The following is a 20298-nucleotide window of genomic DNA, read 5'->3' as shown; positions in this document are numbered from 1 at the left end:
GTAGTTGGTTGTTATTGAAACTCACTTGACTTTAGTGAAGACGATATCCACGTCAGTGCCGGTGACATTCTTCCCGTCGATGATCTTGCAGTCCTTACACAGTTTAGCCCAGTTCTTCCCGTTCATCTCCTTCCCTGTAGCCTTGGTGTCTCCGTGGATCGCAAACTTCTTAAAAGAGCTCATCAGCTGTTCCAGGTCCGTGCTCTCCGCCATCTTGAAGAATATCTACTAAATAAGACAACATGGGTCATTATAAATATGTAAGCACTTTTGTCTGACACTAAAGCATGTTTATAATTTTGTTTTTTAAAGAAGCAGGTGCATTTAAAGCAGCCTGATTACAAGACTCAAGCTGTGTTCGAATACCCATACTAACATACTGTATACTACATACTTAATGAGTACATACTATTAGTTCATTTTAGAATACTGTATACTACATACTTAATGAGTATATACTATATACTATTAGTTCATTTTAGAATACTGTATACTACATACTTAATGAGTATATACTATATACTATTAGTTCATTTTAGAATACTGTATACTACATACTTAATGAGTATATACTATATACTATTAGTTCATTTTAGAATACTGTATACTACATACTTAATGAGTATATACTATATACTATTAGTTCATTTTTAGAATACTGTATACTACATACTTAATGAGTATATACTATATACTATTAGTTCATTTTAGAATACTGTATACTACATACTTAATGAGTATATACTATATACTATTAGTTCATTTGTAGAATACTGTATACTACATACTTAATGAGTATATACTATATACTATTAGTTCATTTTAGTATACTGTATACTACATACTTAATGAGTATATACTATATACTATTAGTTCATTTTTAGAATACTGTATACTACATACTTAATGAGTATATACTATATACTATTAGTTCATTTTAGTATACTGTAAACGAAGAGTATCGTTCCAGTTGAGCGTACTTTAAAATAAAAACAATCCTAGAGCTTCTCCCGTCCACCGGAAGTTGATGCCGTTGCTATGCAACGTCTTGCTAGCTAGTTAGCATAACAAAATCACCAGCTAGACGTTTTACGATGTCGGGGTGTGTTCGTAAATTCATTAATGGAGTGCCAGAGTACTTCATTCTGGGCCTTCCCGTTGTCAGATTGTCAGTTCGTATATATCTCGGAGCGTTCAGAGCTAAATATATATATAACTAACATACTGTGTATATATATATATATATATATATTTGGACGCTCTGGTCGAGGAGTAGGGTTGATCCGAGCGTTCAACGGCAGTCAAACACCCAAGCTAACTGGCTAACGTTGGCTAGCTACTTAAAAAATATATATATTTTAAATTTGACACATTTTATTGATAGTGGAAAAGAGTCATCTTGCAGGATAAAAATGTAGTCTGAAATGATGGACGTCTTGATATCGGTCACACTGGTGGCTGTAGTTGTGAATGGCCTGGCTAGCTGCTTCCAGACAGCTCACTGTGACCATTATACTCTCTCTCCCTAGCAGAGCTGGTCAGGCTGCTTCCATATTAACTCTGTTCCTGGCAACAATTTCATTTATCTTTTTTTGTTTGTTGTTTGCGCCGACGTTTACTGACACCGGTCAAAGCTTATTGAAACGCACGACGACTATACCACTTAACTAAGAATGATGTGAATAATCAAGTCAATAAACGTTGGGTAATAAGATAGCAGATCGTTAATATACTGCCTGGCTAGTTAGATGTATCGGTAGGCAACTAACGTTAGGTAACTAGCTAACATACTGCTGCAACGCTATGCACTTCTTAAGGACAGCGCTGTCACGGTTGTCGTAAGGATTTGACCAAAATGCAGTGGGAATATGTATACTCATCTTCTTTTTATTTGAAGAAGGAGAAACAAATAAATACAAATACAACAAACCGAAACAGTCCTGTCAGGTGCAACAAACACTAAACAAGGAACAACTACCCACAAAACCCCATAGAAAAAATACCCCTCTTAAATAGGACCTTCAATTAGAAGCAACGAGGAGCAGCTGCTTCCAATTGAAGGTCAACCCCCTTTAACTAAACATAGAAAATAGAAAGACTAGAACGAACATAGAAATATACTAAATTAGAACATTAACCACAACCCCGAAACACATAAAACAAACACCCCTCTTACATAGTAACATAGACCAACAAACCCCCTGAAACACACTAAACAAACACCCCCTGCCACGTCCTGACCAAACTACAATAACAAATAACCCCTTTACTAGTCAGAACGTGACAAGCGTAGATAATATGTTTTCAGCCAACATAGCGTGTAACAAAACTTATTTCAAAAGTTATTACTTTATTACATTGCTCAATTAAAATAAAAAATAAAATAAAAAACATTTGTCATAATTAGTTAAAGCAATGAATTTGTATCTGCTCTCCTCAGGCTGTATATTCCCCCCCCCCCCCATTTTCTCCAATCTGAAAACGTAGTGAAGCCACACACATTTTCTGAAGAATTGCATTATGGGTCCTAAAAGCATGGATATAGTGTACACTGCATGTTTACTTCGTATTTTGGCAAATTTAGTACGACATCCGGGAACTTTTGACATACTAACTACTAACTAACATACTAACTATGACCAATGAGCATACTATATACTCAATTCACCTCACAAATATTACGGTTAGTGTGGTTAGTATGAGTTTTCTAACACCTTAAGACTTTCTATACTGCTCAAAAAAATAAAGGGAACACTAAAATAACACATCCTAGATCTGAATGAATGAAATAATCTTATTAAATACTTTTTTCTTTACATAGTTGAATGTGCTGACAACAAAATCACACAAAAATAATCAATGGAAATCCAATTTATCAACCCATGGAGGTCTGGATTTGGAGTCACACTCAAAATTAAAGTGGAAAACCACACTACAGGCTGATCCAACTTTGATGTAATGTCCTTAAAACAAGTCAAAATGTGGCTCAGTAGTGTGTGTGGCCTCCACGTGCCTGTATGACCTCCCTACAACGCCTGGGCATGCTCCTGATGAGGTGGCGGATGGTCTCCTGAGGGATCTCCTCCCAGACCTGGACTAAAGCATCCGCCAACTCCTGGACAGTCTGTGGTGCAACGTGGCGTTGGTGGATGGAGCGAGACATGATGTCCCAGATGTGCTCAATTGGATTCAGGTCGGGGGAACGGGCGGGCCACGCCATAGCATCAATGCCTTCCTCTTGCAGGAACTGCTGACACACTCCAGCCACATGAGGTCTAGCATTGTCTTGCATTAGGAGGAACCCAGGGCCAACCGCACCAGCATATGGTCTCACAAGGGGTCTGAGGAACTCATCTCGGTACCTAATGGCAGTCAGGCTACCTCTGGCGAGCACATGGAGGGCTGTGCGGCCGCCCAAAGAAATGCCACCCCACACCATGACTGACCCACCGCCAAACCGGTCATGCTGGAGGATGTTGCAGGCAGCAGAACGTTCTCCACAGCATCTCCAGACTCTGTCACGTCTGTCACGTGCTCAGTGTGAACCTGCTTTCATCTGAGAAGAGCACAGGGCGCCAGTGGCGAATTTGCCAATCTTGGTGTTCTCTGGCAAATGCCAAACGTCCTGTACGGTGTTGGGCTGTAGGCACAACCCCCACCTGTGGACGTCGGGCCCTCATACCACCCTCATGGAGTCTGTTTATGACCGTTTGAGCAGACACATGCACATTTGTGGCCTGCTGGAGGTCATTTTGCAGGGCTCTGGCCGTGCTCCTCCTGCTCCTCCCTGCACAAAGGCGGCGGTAGCGGTCCTGCTGCTGGGTTGTTGCCCTCCTACGGCCTCCTCCACGTCTCCTGATGTACTGGCCTGTCTCCTGGTAGCGCCTCCATGCTCTGGACACTACGCTGACAGACACACAAACCTTCTTGCCACAGCTCGCATTGATGTGCCATCCTGGATGAGCTGCACTACCTGAGCCACTTGTGTGGGTTGTAGACTCCGTCTCATGCTACCACTAGAGTGAAAGCACCGCCAGCATTCAAAAGTGACCAAAACATCAGCCAGGAAGCATAGGAACTGAGAAGTGGTCTGTGGTCCCCACCTGCAGAACCACTCCTTTATTGGGGGTGTCTTGCTAATTGCCTATAATTTCCACCTGTTGTCTATTCCATTTGCACAACAGCATGTGAAATGTAATGTCAATCAGTGTTGCTTCCTAAGTGGACAGTTTGATTTCACAGAAGTGTGATTGACTTGGAGTTACATTGTGTTGTTTAAGTGTTCCCTTTATTTTTTTGAGCAGTGTATAATGGATGTTCCATAGTATAGTATTTCTTTGAATGGCATATGACATGCATACTTGATCCCATGGTAGATACCTTGTCAACGACTAAAGAACATGTCAAAGTTTACTTGACTGATTTGTTGTGTTCGTTTTGTACCTACTAATAACGTCTGTCTCTGCTCCAGATGACCCTCGGGACTTTAACATGAATATCACATCTCCTCTAACACCACTCGACTTGACCTCTCAGTCCTTCCCTTCAGGGATCTGGGTTCACACAATCTGTTGAAACGATTCCTTTACTTAAAAATAAAAAAAAGAGAACAGGAGAGGAGGAGGAGAAGGAGGCAGAGAAGCGAGGAGAGGAGGAGGAGGAGGGAGGAGGAGGAGGAGGAGAGGAGGAGGAGGAGGAGAGGAGGAGGAGGAGGAGGGAGAGAGGAGGGGAGAGGAGGAGGAGGAGGAGAGGAGGAGGAGGGAAGAGGAGGAGGAGGGAGGGAGAGAGAGGAGAGGAGGGAGGGAGAGGAGGAGAGAGAGGGAGAGAAGACAGGAGTGGGGAAGAGGAGAGAGGAGGAGGAGAGGAGAGAGGAGGAGGAGAGGAGAGAGGAGGAGGAGAGGAGAGAGGAGGGAAGAGGAGGAGGAGAAGGAGGAGAGAAGAGAGGAGAGGAGGGAAGAGGAGAAGGAGGAGAGAAGAGAGGAGAGAAGACAGGAGTGGGGAAGAGGAGGAGGAGAAGGAGGCAGAGAAGCGAGGAGAGGAGTGAGGAGGAGGAGAGGAGAGAGGAGGGAAGAGGAGGAGGAGAAGGAGGAGAGAAGAGAGGAGAGGAGGGAAGAGGAGAAGGAGGAGAGAAGAGAGGAGAGAAGACAGGAGAGGAGAGAAGGAGGAGAGAAGAGAGGAGAGGAGGAGGAGAGAAGAGAGGAGAGGAGGGAAGAGGAGAAGGAGGAGAGAAGAGAGGGGAGGAGAAGGAGGAGGAGAGAAGGGACTGGAGGAGAGGTCAAGGAGAGGAGAGAACATCATGTGTTTCCAGAACCCATCCTGCAGCTCTTCACAGTCCGAGAACTCCAGTCTTGAAGGTTCACATCTTTAACACAGCTAATGAATAAGAACCTGTGTTCTGATAGCTAGCTAGCCGTGGCTAACGTTAGTGTCGTCATGAAAAAGGGTCATGGGGGAAGCTCTACAATATTACGCTTTGTGAGAACGCTTAGAAGCAGGTAATGTTGAAAAGTCATCTTTACTTGGACTTTTTCTTAAATGTAGTTTTGTAATTGACTTAAACATGCAGACAACAACAACATTGCCAATAACCAAGGTAACCACGGGTTGTTTTCCCACAACGTTCTATTTAAGGCAGATCCCATGTCCACAGCCTTACTGGGGCACAATAGGATGACGGGAGGCCTCCTCTCTCTCTGGGGACAGAAGGACAGTTCTCTCTCTCTCTGGGGACAGAAGGACAGTTCTCTCTCTCTCTGGGGACAGAAGGACAGTTCTCTCTCTCTCTGGGGACAGAAGGACAGTTCTCTCTCTCTCTGGGGACAGAAGGACAGTTCTCTCTCTCTGCGGGACAGAAGGACAGTTCTCTCTATCTCTCTCTCTAGCTCTCTGTGGGACAGAAGGACAGTTCTCTCTCTCTCTCTCTCTGGGGACAGAAGGACAGTTCTCTCTCTCTCTCTCTCTGGGGACAGAAGGACAGTTCTCTCTCTCTGCGGGACAGAAGGACAGTTCTCTCTCTCTCTCTCTCTAGCTCTCTGCGGGACAGAAGGACAGTTCTCTCTATCTCTCTCTCTAGCTCTCTGTGGGACAGAAGGACAGCTCTCTCGATCTCTATCTCTCTGTGGGACAGAAGGACAGTTCTCTCTATCTCTATCTCTCTGTGGGACAGAAGGACAGCTCTCTCGATCTCTATCTCTCTCTATCTCTCTGGGGACAGAAGGACAGTTCTCTCTATATCTCTCTCTCTGGGGACAGAAGGACAGTTCTCTCTCTCTCTCTCTCTGGGGACAGAAGGACAGTTCTCGCTATCTCTATCTCTCTCTCTCTCTCTCTCTACAGTACAGGAGAGATCCCAGTTCCACAACCTGAATCTGACCCAATAGTTTCCTGGTATTTTCTCCTTACCAGATTACAATGGGTTGTGTATGATAGAAACCTATCTAGGAAGACAGAAAGAGGAAGGAGAGGAACAGAGACCAGGAAGGAGAGGCACAGAGACCAGGAAGGAGAGGAACAGAGACCAGGAAGGAGAGGGACAGAGACCAGGAAGGAGAGGAACAGAGACCAGGAAGGAGAGGAACAGAGACCAGGAAGGAGAGGGACAGAGACCAGGAAGGAGAGGAACAGAGACCAGGAAGGAGAGGAACAGAGACCAGGAAGGAGAGGAACAGAGACCAGGAAGGAGAGGAACAGAGACCAGGAAGGAGAGGAACAGAGACCAGTAAAGAGGAAGGAGAGGAACAGAGACCAGGAAGGAGAGGAACAGAGACCAGGAAGGAGAGGAACAGAGACCAGGAAGGAGAGGAACAGAGACCAGTAAAGAGGAAGGAGAGGAACAGAGACCAGGAAGGAGAGGAACAGAGACCAGGAAGGAGAGGACAGAGACAGGAAGGAGAGGAACAGAGACCAGGAAGGAGAGGGACAGAGACCAGGAAGGAGAGGAACAGAGACAGGAAGGAGAGGAACAGAGACCAGGAAGGAGAGGAACAGAGACCAGGAAGGAGAGGGACAGAGACCAGGAAGGAGAGGGACAGAGACCAGGAAGGAGAGGGACAGAGACCAGGAAGGAGAGGGACAGAGACCAGGAAGGAGAGGAACAGAGACCAGGAAGGAGAGGGACAGAGACCAGGAAGGAGAGGAACAGAGACCAGGAAGGAGAGGAACAGAGACCAGGAAGGAGAGGACCAGAGACCAGGAAGGAGAGGACCAGAGACCAGGAAGGAGAGGACCAGAGACCAGGAAGGAGAGGAACAGAGACCAGGAAGGAGAGGAACAGAGACCAGGAAGGAGAGGACCAGAGACCAGGAAGGAGAGGACCAGAGACCAGGAAGGAGAGGAACAGAGACCAGGAAGGAGAGGACCAGAGACCAGGAAGGAGAGGACCAGAGACCAGGAAGGAGAGGGACAGAGACCAGGAAGGAGAGGAACAGAGACCAGGAAGGAGAGGGACAGAGACCAGGAAGGAGAGGAACAGAGACCAGGAAGGAGAGGGACAGAGACCAGGAAGGAGAGGAACAGAGACCAGGAAGGAGAGAAACAGAGACCAGGAAGGAGAGGGACAGAGACCAGGAAGGAGAGGAACAGAGACCAGGAAGGAGAGAAACAGAGACCAGGAAGGAGAGGGACAGAGACCAGGAAGGAGAGGGACAGAGACCAGGAAGGAGAGAAACAGAGACCAGTAAAGAGGAAGGAGAGGAACAGAGACCAGGAAGGAGAGGGACAGAGACCAGGAAGGAGAGAAACAGAGACCAGGAAGGAGAGAAACAGAGACCAGTAAAGAGGAAGGAGAGGAACAGAGACCAGGAAGGAGAGGAACAGAGACCAGGAAAGAGGAAGGAGAGGACTAGAGACCAGGAAGGAGAGGAACAGAGACCAGGAAGGAGAGGGACAGAGACCAGGAAGGAGAGGAACAGAGACCAGGAAGGAGAGGAACAGAGACCAGGAAGGAGAGGAACAGAGACCAGGAAGGAGAGGGACAGAGACCAGGAAGGAGAGGAACAGAGACCAGGAAGGAGAGGGACAGAGACCAGGAAGGAGAGGGACAGAGACCAGGAAGGAGAGGAACAGAGACCAGGAAGGAGAGGGACAGAGACCAGGAAGGAGAGGAACAGAGACCAGGAAGGAGAGAAACAGAGACCAGGAAGGAGAGGGACAGAGACCAGGAAGGAGAGGGACAGAGACCAGGAAGGAGAGGAACAGAGACCAGGAAGGAGAGGAACAGAGACCAGGAAGGAGAGGGACAGAGACCAGGAAGGAGAGGAACAGAGACCAGGAAGGAGAGGGACAGAGACCAGGAAGAAGAGAAACAGAGACCAGTAAAGAGGAAGGAGAGGAACAGAGACCAGGAAGGAGAGGAACAGAGACCAGGAAGGAGAGGGACAGAGACCAGGAAGGAGAGGAACAGAGACCAGGAAGGAGAGGAACAGAGACCAGGAAGGAGAGGAACAGAGACCAGTAAAGAGGAAGGAGAGGAACAGAGACCAGAAGGAGAGGAACAGAGACCAGGAAGGAGAGGAACAGAGACCAGGAAGGAGAGGAACAGAGACCAGTAAAGCGTACTGGGACGTAGCCATTGGGGGTGTGAGACATGATCTCACGCTGGAGATTACACAGTACTGATGCAGTCCCTAACACAAGGGTAGTCATGGTTACTGTCCCCTCATGCCTTCTCATTCCACATCACATAGAGAGTCCTTTTGGATGTTGCTACAACGTTGTAGTAGCTAATAGTTTGGTTGTTGCTGCAACATGTGGGTGGGTGGGTCTTAGATGGGTGTGGGTGGGTGGGTGGGATGTGGGTGTAGGTGGGTGGGTGGGTCTTAGATGTGGGTGGGTAGGATGTGGGTGGGTGGGATGTGGGTGTGGGTGGGTGGGGTGTGGAATAACGTATAGCTGTAGTAGAAAGCAGCTGTAGCAGCAGTAGTACTGTAGTTGTTATGACATTGAGTAATGAAAACACCAGTCATGGCTCTGTAGTGCTCTGTAGTGCTCTGTAGTGCTCTATAGTGCTCTATAGTGCTCTATAGTTCTCTGTAGTGCTCTATAGTGCTCTGTAGTGCTCTATAGTGCTCTGTAGTGCTCTATAGTGCTCTGTAGTGCTCTATAGTGCTCTGTAGTGCTCTATAGTGCTCTGTAGTGCTCTATAGTGCTCTGTAGTGCTCTATAGTGCTCTATAGTGCTCTGTAGTGCTCTATAGTGCTCTGTAGTGCTCTATAGTGCTCTGTAGTGCTCTATAGTGCTCTGTAGTGCTCTATAGTGCTCTGTAGTGCTCTATAGTGCTCTATAGTGCTCTGTAGTGCTCTATAGTGCTCTGTAGTGCTCTATAGTGCTCTATAGTGCTCTGTAGTTATATAGTGCTCTATAGTTCTCTGTAGTTATATAGTGCTCTGTAGTTATATAGTGCTCTGTAGTGCTCTGTCAGTTGTTATGGGACTAGTGAAGTTGATATTTCATAGTAGATGTGATTTAGAGTGAACAGAGTCTTGTCTGTGGAACAGCCAGTCAGCAGGGTCTAGAAGAGGAGGTGTTGCTGAAACAGTGGGTGGCCTTGGATAGAAGTCAGCTTCTCTCTATACCAGCTGCTTCCACTCTAGAAAACTTCCTCAACGAGGCCGTTCGTTTAGCAGCAATCACAAAACATACAGATAAAATCACATATTACAAACTACAGGATCAAGCTAGCAAAGGATAGCAAGCAAGTAGGATGGTAAAGTGCAGTGTAATTTCCTAATAAAACATGTCGGGAATAAGGCTTCATGTAAAGTGCCTGTGCTTTACCAGACAGTCGTAATCCAGAGGGATTTACTGGAGCAATTAGAGTTAAGTGCCTTGCTTATGGGCACATTGACCGATTTATTCACCTAGTTGGCTCAGGGATTTGAACCAGTGACCTTTCGGTTACTTGCCCAACGGTCTTAACCGCTAGGCTACCTACCGACCCGTGTGTGTGTGTGTGTGTGTGTGTGTGTGTGTGTGTGTGTGTGTGTGAGTGAGTGAGTGTGTGTGTGTGTGAGTGTGTGTGTGTGTGTGTGTGTGTGTGTGTGGTGGTGGTGGTGGTGGTGGTGGTGGTGGTGGTGGTGTGTGTGGTGGTGGTGGTGTGGTGGTGGTGGTGTGGTGTGGTGAGTGAGTGATATTGCAGACATGACTCTTAGTTTGCGCTGCCTAGCAATAATAATAGTGTGTGTAATGAACTGTTCTTGTGTAGTAGGTGCTGTGTGGGGGGGTGAAGCACAGTCCAGGGACAGACAGACAGACAGACAGACAGACAGACAGACAGACAGAGCATTGCATCCTACAGCCAGAGAGTAGAAAGAGCATATTGAGAGAGAGAGAGAGAGAGAGAGACGGTATGTCCCAAATGGCACCCTATTCCCTGTACTGTATAGTGCACTACCACAGGCTCCTGGTCAAAAATTTGTGCACTATAAAGGCAATAGGGAACCAGTTGGGACGTAGAACCCAGATTCCACCCCTGCTCTTCCGTCTAGCACAGAGGACAAGTTCCCAGTGATCCTACCATTTAGAGAACCTCTCCATGGTGAAGAACCAGCTGATCAGTTAGACTCAGTCCCTGTGGAGGACTAGAGATACAAGGACTGCATCACTCCAGGTACTGTAGGCTGCAATGCATCACAAGGTTTTAGGTGGTGAATTTGCTATTTCATTCAAATCCCATTCAATTGGGGGCGGCAGGTAACCTAGTGGTTAGAGCCTAGTGGTTAGAGCGTTGGGCTAGTAACCAGCAGGTAGCCTAGTGGTTAGAGCGTTGGCGCCAGTAACCAGCAGGTAGTCTAGTGGTTAGAGCGTTGGGCCAGTAACCAGCAGGTAACCTAGTGGTTAGAGCGTTGGGTCAGTAACCAGCAGGTAGCCTAGTGGTTAGAGTGTTGGGCCAGTAACCACCGGTTAGCCTACTGGTTAGAGCGTTGGGTCAGTAACCAGCAGGTAGCCTAGTGGTTAGAGTGTTGGGCCAGTAACCAGCAGGTATCCTAGTGGTTAGAGCGTTGGGCCAGTAACCAGCAGGTAGCCTAGTGGTTAGAGCGTTGGGCCAGTAACCAGCAGGTAGCCTAGTGGTTAGAGCGTTGGGTCAGTAACCAGCAGGTAACCTAGTGGTTAGAGCGTTGGGCCAGTAACCAGCAGGTAGTCTAGTGGTTAGAGCGTTGGGCCAGTAACCAGCAGGTAGCCTAGTGGTTAGAGCATTGGGCCAGTAACCAGCAGGTACCCTAGTGGTTAGAGCGTTGGGCCAGTAATAAGCAGGTAGACTAGTGGTTAGAGCGTTGGGCCAGTAACCAGCAGGTAGTCTAGTGGTTAGAGCGTTGGCGCCAGTAACCAGCAGGTAGCCTAGTGGTTAGAGCGTTGGCGCCAGTAACCAGCAGGTAGCCTAGTGGTTAGAGCGTTGGGCTAGTAACCAGCAGGTAGCCTAGTGGTTAGAGCGTTGGGCCAGTAACCAGCAGGTAGTCTAGTGGTTAGAGCGTTGGGCCAGAAACCAGCAGGTAGCCTAGTGGTTAGATCGTTGGGCCAGTAACCAGCAGGTAACCTAGTGGTTAGAGCGTTGGGCCAGTAACCAGCAGGTAGCCTAGTGGTTAGAGCGTTGGACCAGTAACCAGCAGGTAGCCTAGTGGTTAGAGCGTTGGGCCAGTAACCAGCAGGTAGCCTAGTGGTTAGAGTGTTGGGCCAGTAACCAGCAGGTAGTCTTGTGGTTAGAGCTTTGGGCCAGTAACCAGCAGGTAGCCTAGTGGTTAGAGCGTTGGGCCAGTAACCAGCAGGTAGCCTAGTGGTTAGAGCGTTGGGCCAGTAACCAGCAGGTAGCCTAGTGGTTAGAGCGTTGGGCCAGTAACCAGCAGGTAGCCTAGTGGCTAGAGCGTTGGGCCAGTAACCAGCAGGTAGCCTAGTGGTTAGAGCGTTGGGCCAGTAACCAGCAGGTAGCCTAGTGGTTAGAGCGTTGGGCCAGTAACCAGCAGGTAGTCTTGTGGTTAGAGCGTTGGGCCAGTAACCAGCAGGTAGCCTAGTGGTTAGAGCGCTGAGCCAGTAACCAGCAGTAATCCTAGTGGTTAGAGTATTGGGCCAGTATCCGAAAGGTTGCTGGATTGAATCCCTGAGCTGACAAGGTAAAAATCTGTCGTTCTGCCCCTGAACAAGGCAGTTTAACCCACTGTCCCCCTGAACAAGGCAGTTTAACCCACTGTTCCCTGGTAGGCCGTCATTGAAGATAAGAATTTATTCTTAACTGACTTGACTAGTTAAATAAATAAACAATTCTATGATGAACTGAATTAGCAGCATGGTTCTGTAAAATCTCTAGACTCTTCACTCCATCCATATGGTGATGAACTGAAATGGCAGTATTGCTCTGCTACTAATGTAAAGTACATTTACATTTTAGTCATTTAGCAGACGCTCTTATCCAGAGCGACTTGCAGTAGTGAATGCATACATTTCATTTCATGCATTTTTTTGTACTGACCCCCCGTGGGAATCGAACCCACAACCCTGGCGTTGCACACACCATGCTGGCATTGCAAACACCATGCTCTACCAACTGAGCCACAGGGAAGGCTATGATACATGGTAATGAACTGAAATGGCAGTATTGCTCTGCTACTAATGTAAAGTACATGGTAGTGTTGTAGATACAATACATGACCAAAAGTATGTGGACATCTGCTCGTCAATCACCTCATTCCAAAATCCTGGCCATTAATATGGAGTTGGTCCCCCCTTTGCTGCTAGAACAGTCCTCCACTCTTCTGGGAACAATTTCCTCTAGATGTTGGAACATTGCTGAGGGGACTTGCTTCCGTTCAGCCACAAGAGCATTAGTGAGGTTGAGCACTGATGTTGGGCGATTAGTCCTGGCTCGCAGTCGGCGTTCCAATTCATCCCAAAGGTGTTCGATGGGGTTGAGGTCAGGGCTCTATGCAGGCCAGTCAAGTTCTTCCACACCGATCTCGACAAACCACTTCTGTATGAACCTCGCTTTGTGCACGGGGGCATTGTCATGCTGAAACAGGAAAGGGCCTTCCCCAAACTGTTGCCACAAAGTTGGAAGCACAGAATCATCTAGAATGTCATTTTATGCTGTAGGGTTAAGATTTCCCTTCACTGGAACTAAGGGGCCCGGACCATGAAAAACAGCCCCAGACCATTCATCCTCCTCCACCAAACTTTACAGTTGAGCATTATGCTTAGGGGCAGGTAGCGTTCTCCTGGCATCTTCCAAACCCAGATTCATCCGTCAGACCACCAGATAGTGAAGTGTGATTCATCACTCCAGAGAACGTGTTTCCACTGCTCCAGAGTCCAATGGCAGCAAGCTTTACACCCCTCCAGCTGACTCTTGGCGTTGCGCATGGTAATCTAAGGCTTGTGAAAACCCATTTCATGAGGCTCCCCCGATGAACAGTTATTGTGCTGACGTTTGCTTCCAGAGGCAGTTTGGAACTCGGTAGTGAGTGTTGTAACCGCGCTATGCACTTCAGCACTCGCCGATCCCGTTCTGTGAGCTTCTGTGGCCTACCACTTCGCGGCTGAGCCGTTGTTGCTCCTAGACATTTCCACTTCACAATAACAGCACTTACAGTGCTGACCGGGGGCAGCTCTAGCAGGGCAGAAACTTGACGAACTGACTTGTCTATGGAGATTGCATGGGCTGTGTGCTTGATTTTATACACCTGTCAGCAACGGGTGTGGCTGAAATGGCCGAATCCACTAATTTGAAGGGGTGTCCACATACTTTTAGTGTACAGTACATGTCATAGCAAGTTTACATCTATATCTGTGGTGAAGTCTGGTCACACACACACACACGCACACACACAGACACGCACACGCACACACACACACGCAGACACACACACACGCAGACACACACACACACACACACACACACACACACACACACACACACACACACACACACACACACACACACACACACACACACACACACACACACACACACAAATCTGTGTTGCAGTCTGGTCTAGTCTGGTTGTCTCCCTGCAGGTTTCTAGGTATTGACCCCAGTCTGAGCACCAGGCACGAGCCAATCAGCGTGTTAGTAGTGTGGACAGCAACAGACCCTGCAGCCAGTAGTGCACTAAATAGGAAAAGGGTGTCATTTGGGATGGGTCTGGTTGGTTCTGGCTTTCATCATCAATACAGACAAAACACTCTCCCTCACTGGATAACGTCTGTCTGCAGGGCTGTTGGAAATGGACACGTGTATAATTCTACGGTAGCAGCATCCTAATATGACATACTGTAATATAATAACAATGTATTATATGCCACTTGCCGTTATATCCAATGCAGATGCTTTCATCCAAAGTGATTTACAGTAAGGACAGTGAGTTATTTCATCCAAAGTGATTTACAGTAAGGACAGGGAGTTCTTTCATCCAAAGTGATTTACAGTAAGGACAGTGAGTTCTTTCATCCAAAGTGATTTACAGTAAGGACAGTGAGTTATTTCATCCAAAGTGATTTACAGTAAGGACAGTGAGTCCTTTGATCCAAAGTGATTTACAGTAAGGGCAGTGAGTTCTTTCATCCAAAGTGATTTACAGTAAGGACAGTGAGTTATTTCATCCAAAGTGATTTACAGTAAGGACAGTGAGTCCTTTGATCCAAAGTGATTTACAGTAAGGACAGTGAGTTCTTTCATCCAAAGTGATTTACAGTAAGGACAGTGAGTTCTTTCATCCAAAGTGATTTACAGTAAGGACAGTGAGTTCTTTCATCCAAAGTGATTTACAGTAAGGACAGTGAGTCCTTTGATCCAAAGTGATTTACAGTAAGGACAGTGAGTTCTTTCATCCAAAGTGATTTACAGTAAGGAAAGTGAGTCTGTTCATCCAAAGTGATTTACAGTAAGGACAGTGAGTCCATACATTTCCAGTATATGTGCTGTATGTGATTGCTGTAGGAATCTACATGCTGTATCATAGATCATCTCCCGATAGGTGATACTGTATCTCTGTTCACAGTTCTTTATCTTCTGTTAGCTTATCAATGGGTTTTTGTCATTGATCTCTTATATTGTACAGTGTGTAGAGTATGAGAAAGTATCTCTGTACTTGACCCCTACCTACATGTACATATTACCTCAATTACCTCTACCACGTACCCCTGGACATTGACTCAGTACCGGTATGCCCTGTATATAGCCTCCATATTGACTCTGTACCGTAACACCCTGTATATAGCCTCCACATTGACTCTGTACCGGTAACACCCTGTATATAGCCTCCACATTGACTCTGTACCGTAACACCCTGTATATAGCCTCCACTTTGACTCTGTACCGGTACCCCCTGTATATAGCCTCCACATTGACTCTGTACCGGTAACACCCTGTATATAGCCTCCACATTGACTCTGTACCGTAACACCCTGTATATAGCCTCCACATTGACTCTGTACCGTAACACCCTGTATATAGCCTCCACATCGACTCTGTACCATAACACCCTGTATATAGCCTCCATATTGACTCTGTACCATAACACCCTGTATATAGCCTCCACATTGACTCTGTACCGGTATCCCCTGTATATAGCCTCCACATTGACTCTGTACCGGTACCCCCTGTATATAGCCTCCACATTGACTCTGTACCGGTAACACCCTGTATATAGCCTCCACATTGACTCTGTACCATAACACCCTGTATATAGCCTCCACTTTGACTCTGTACCGGTAACACCCATGTATATAGCCTCCACATTGACTCTGTACCGGTACCCCTGTATATAGCCTCCACATTGACTCTGTACCATAACACCCTGTATATAGCCTCCACATTGACTCTGTACCGGTACCCCCTGTATATAGCCTCCACATTGACTCTGTACCGGTACCCCCTGTATATAGCCTCCACATTGACTCTGTACCGGTACCCCCTGTATATAGCCTCCACATTGACTCTGTACCGGTACCCCCTGTATATAGCCTCCACATTGACTCTGTACTGGTACCCCATGTATATAGCCTCCACATTGACTCTGTACTGGTACCCATGTATATAGCCTCCACATTGACTCTGTACCGTAACACCCTGTATATAGCCTCCACATTGACTCTGTACCGTAACACCCTGTATATAGCCTCCACATTGACTCTGTACCGTAATACCCTGTATATAGCCTCCACATTAACTCTGTACCGGTACCCCCTGTATATAGCCTCCACATTGACTCTGTACCGGTACCCCCCTGTATATAGCCTCCACATTGACTCTGTACCGTAATACCCTGTATATAGCCTCCACATTAACTCTGTACCGTAATACCCTGTATATAGCCTCCACATTGACTCTGTACCGGTACCCCCTGTATATAGCCTCCACATTGACTCTGTACCGTAATACCCTGTATATAGCCTCCACATTAACTCTGTACCGTAATACCCTGTATATAGCCTCCACATTGACTCTGTACCGGTACCCCCTGTATATAGCCTCGTTATTGTTATTTTATTGTGTTATAATTTTTTCTTTCGTTTAATTACCACATTTTTCTTAGTTACTTTTTAAAACTCTGCATTGTTGGTTAAGTTCTCGTAAGTAAGCACTTCACTGTGAGGTCTACACCTGTTGTATTATTCGGCGCATGCGACAAAATTAAATTTGATTTGGACAGCAAAATATTCTGATTATGATGCAGATTAATAATTGTATTTAACTGAACATTTTATCCACAGCATATTACTGGGAATGTTCTAAATGGTGTTCGCTTGACTTGAGCGAAATTGTCCAAAGTATAATTCTCTAATCTGTTTCTATAAACGTCAAATATTTTAAAAACTTTTTTCTAAACTTACAGTATATCGTCAAGATCTTTTCCCTCAACTCTTGACTGAAGTATTTGCCCAGAGAGGAAAGAACAGTGAGGTAATATTACCTGGTGTATATTATGCTAGGGGAGAGGGTAGCCGTGACTAATATATACACACGGGTGTGTTGTTATTCACACAGCCAGACACAAGTATTCACTAACCATTCAGGAACCACTGTACAAACCTAGAATCACCTCAATTACAGTTACAATCCATCCCACCCCACCCCCCCCCCCAAAAAAAACCCAGCACTAATACATTACAAATACAAAATCAGCAGGCCAGAAATTAAACAATGTTTGATATTTTAATGATATCAATCGCTTCTCTATTTGTTATGTCAATATTAAATGTGTCACAGCAAAGCAATGCCATAGGAACATAACATAGTATCATAGCAACACACAACAAGCCGCTTCTCAGATCGCTAAGTCACAGATGAAGAAGGCTTGTAACAGGAACAGCATTGTTGAGCAGTAAAAAAAACCCCAGCTCTGTTGATGATACAGTGTTAATGTTAGGATTGTTGTGCATATGCTGTGTAGCCGACAGGGATCTGGCATACACACACACACACACACACACACACACACACACACACACACACACACACACACACACACACACACACACACACACACACACACACACACACACACACACACACACACACACACACACACACAGAGAGGTAATCTACAGCCTACAGTACAGTTACCCAGCAGTAGTAGTAGCAGAGCCCCAGATCTCCCAGAGCCCCCAGATCTCTCAGAGCCCCCCCAGATCTCTCAGAGCCCCCAGATCTCTCAGAGCCCCTCCAGATCTCTCAGAGCCCCCAGATCTCCCAGATCTCCCAGAGCCCCCAGATCTCTCAGAGCCCCCCCAGATCTCTCAGAGCCCCCAGATCTCTCAGAGCCCCTCCAGATCTCTCAGAGCCCCCAGATCTCCCAGATCTCCCAGTGCCCCCCCAGATCTCCCAGAGCCCCCCAGATCTCCCAGATCTCCCAGAGCCCCCCAGATCTCCCAGTGCCCCCCAGATCTCCCAGTGCCCCCCAGATCTCCCAGAGCCCCCCAGATCCCCCAGAGCCCCCCCAGACCTCTCAGAGCCCCAGAGCCCCCAGATCTCCCAGATCCCCCAGAGCTAGAAAGCAACACTAAACTGCAGCAGCTCTTACCTCTTGCTAATGTCAAGTCCCTTCTGCCTCTGTCTCTGTCCTGCACTGCCTCTCCTTGCCCCACCTCAAACGCCAACCCATACACTCAAATGAGCTTTAAAGGCTGCTGAGCATTTGTTATCATCTGTTTATCCCTGTCTCCATAGAGACATCCTGTTCAACATCAAGGGAGGGCAATAAAAGAGAGAGAGAGAGAGAGAGAGAAAGAGAAACTAAGGGAGGGAGGGAGAGGAAGAGGGAGTGACCACGGTCCTTTAGAGGGGCTGGGGTTGGGTGAGGAGAGACTGAGGAGAGGCTGAGGTAGGCTGAGGAGAGGCTGGGGTAGGCTGAGGAGAGACTGAGGTAGGTTGAGGAGAGGCTGGGGTAGGTTGAAGAGAGGCTGGGGTAGGCTGAGGAGAGGCTGAGGAGAGACTGGGGTAGGTTGAGGAGAGGCTGGTGTAGGTTGAAGAGAGGCTGGGGTAGGTTGAAGAGAGACTGGGGTAGGCTGAGGAGACATTGGGATAGGCTGAGGAGAGACTGGGGTAGGCTGAGGAGAGACTGGGGTAGGTTGAAGAGAGACTGGGGTAGGCTGGGGTAGGTTGAGGAGAGGCTGAGGTAGGTTGAGGAGAGACTGGGGTAGGCTGAGGAGAGACTGGGGTAGGCTGAGGAGAGGCTGAGGAGACATTGGGGTAGGCTGAGGAGAGACTGGGGTAGGCTGAGGAGAGGCTGAGGAGAGACTGGGGTAGACTGAGGAGAGGCTGGGGTAGGCTGAGGAGAGGCTGAGGAGAGACTGGGGTAGACTGAGGAGAGGCTGGGGTAGCCTGAGGAGAGGCTGGGGTAGGCTGAGGAGAGGCTGGGGTAGGCTGAGGAGAGGCTGGGGTAGGCTGAGGAGAGGCTGAGGTAGGCTGAGGAGAGGCTGGGGTAGGCTGGGGTAGGTTGAGGAGAGGCTGAGGTAGGTTGAGGAGAGACTGGGGTAGGCTGAGGAGAGGCTGAGGTAGGTTGAAGAGAGACTGGGGTAGGCTGGGGTAGGTTGAGGACAGGCTGAGGTAGGTTGAGGAGAGACTGGGGTAGGCTGAGGAGAGACTGGGGTAGGCTGAGGAGAGGCTGAGGAGACATTGGGGTAGGCTGAGGAGAGACTGGGGTAGGCTGAGGAGAGACTGGGGTAGGCTGAGGAGAGACTGGGGTAGGCTGAGGAGAGGCTGAGGAGAGGCTGGGGTAGGTTGAGGAGAGACTGGGGTAGGCTGAGGAGAGACTGGGGTAGGCTGAGGAGAGAGGCTGAGGAGAGGCTGGGGTAGGCTGAGGAGAGGCTGGGGTAGGCTGAGGAGGAGGCTGGGGTAGGCTGAGGAGAGGCTGAGGAGAGGCTGGGGTAGGCTGAGGAGAGGCTGGGGTAGGCTGAGGAGAGGCTGGGGTAGGCTGAGGAGAGACTAGGGTAGGCTGAGGAGAGGCTGAGGAGAGGCTGAGGTAGGTTGAGGAGAGACTGGGGTAGGCTGAGGAGAGGCTGAGGAGACATTGGGGTAGGCTGAGGAGAGACTGGGGTAGGCTGAGGAGAGACTGGGGTTGGGTGAGGAGAGGCTGGGGTAGGTTGAGGAGAGGCTGGGGTAGGCTGGGGTAGGTTGAGGAGAGGCTGAGGTAGGCTGAGGAGAGGCTGGGGTAGGCTGAGGAGAGGCTGAGGAGAGGCTGAGGAGAGGCTGGGGTAGGCTGAGGAGAGGCTGGGGTAGGCTGAGGAGAGGCTGGGGTAGGCTGAGGAGAGCCTGGGGTAGGCTGGGGTAGGCTGAGGAGAGGCTGGGGTAGGCTGGGGTAGGCTGAGGAGAGGCTGAGGAGAGGCTGGGGTAGGCTGAGGAGAGGCTGAGGAGAGGCTGGGGTAGGTTGAGGAGAGACTGGGGTAGGCTGAGGAGAGGCTGGGGTAGGCTGAGGAGAGGCTGAGGAGAGGCTGGGGCCTGAAACATTTCTGGGTGGGGTGGATGAGGTTTGGACTGAGCAGACTGAACAGTTTTGTGAGAGGTGTATCAGGTCGCTACACTTTAGGAAATCCATGGGTCCATTTGGAGTAGATTACATTGATACTGCAGATGCACAGGGTATTTTGTGACTGTGGTATTTAAGGAAATAGGATACTTCAAGTTAAGGCCATAGCACTAGCAGCAGCTGCACCTACTCCTCACAATGCTTGCCTTCACTCACTGTATAATAGTTGACAGACTTGTTGGCCACTACTGTCAGATTAGGGAGAGAGAGCAATGAGGACATAACAAAAATCATGATTGATAGAAATTATTCTGGAACACATTTTAAGTCTGATGTTTTGATATGCCTG

The 20298-nt window shown here is 48.0% G+C and overlaps 1 protein-coding gene across 2 annotated transcripts in view; it reads right to left on the bottom strand.

The window, feature by feature from the left end:
- The window catches only part of LOC106588035 (tubulin polymerization-promoting protein family member 3), a 24013-nt gene extending 5885 nt beyond the window's left edge, over positions 1–18128 (bottom strand). Inside the window, exons 1-2 of one of the 2 annotated variants that reach the window (XM_082969849.1) lie at positions 18006–18128; positions 26–228 (exon numbers count right to left, since the gene is read on the bottom strand). In XM_082969849.1, coding sequence (XP_082825975.1) covers positions 26–213 — 188 coding nt within the window. In that variant the 5' untranslated portion in view covers positions 214–228; positions 18006–18128. The remainder of the gene's footprint in view (positions 1–25; positions 229–18005) is intronic. The other variant, XM_082969850.1, reaches the window with a different exon arrangement.
- Between the last annotated feature and the right edge of the window lie 2170 nt (positions 18129–20298).

Source organism: Salmo salar, chromosome 26 (genome assembly GCF_965601325.2).
Source record: "Salmo salar chromosome 26, fSalSal1, whole genome shotgun sequence".
Lineage (NCBI taxonomy): Eukaryota > Metazoa > Chordata > Actinopteri > Salmoniformes > Salmonidae > Salmo > Salmo salar.
This window is presented reverse-complemented; position numbering and strand designations above follow the sequence as displayed.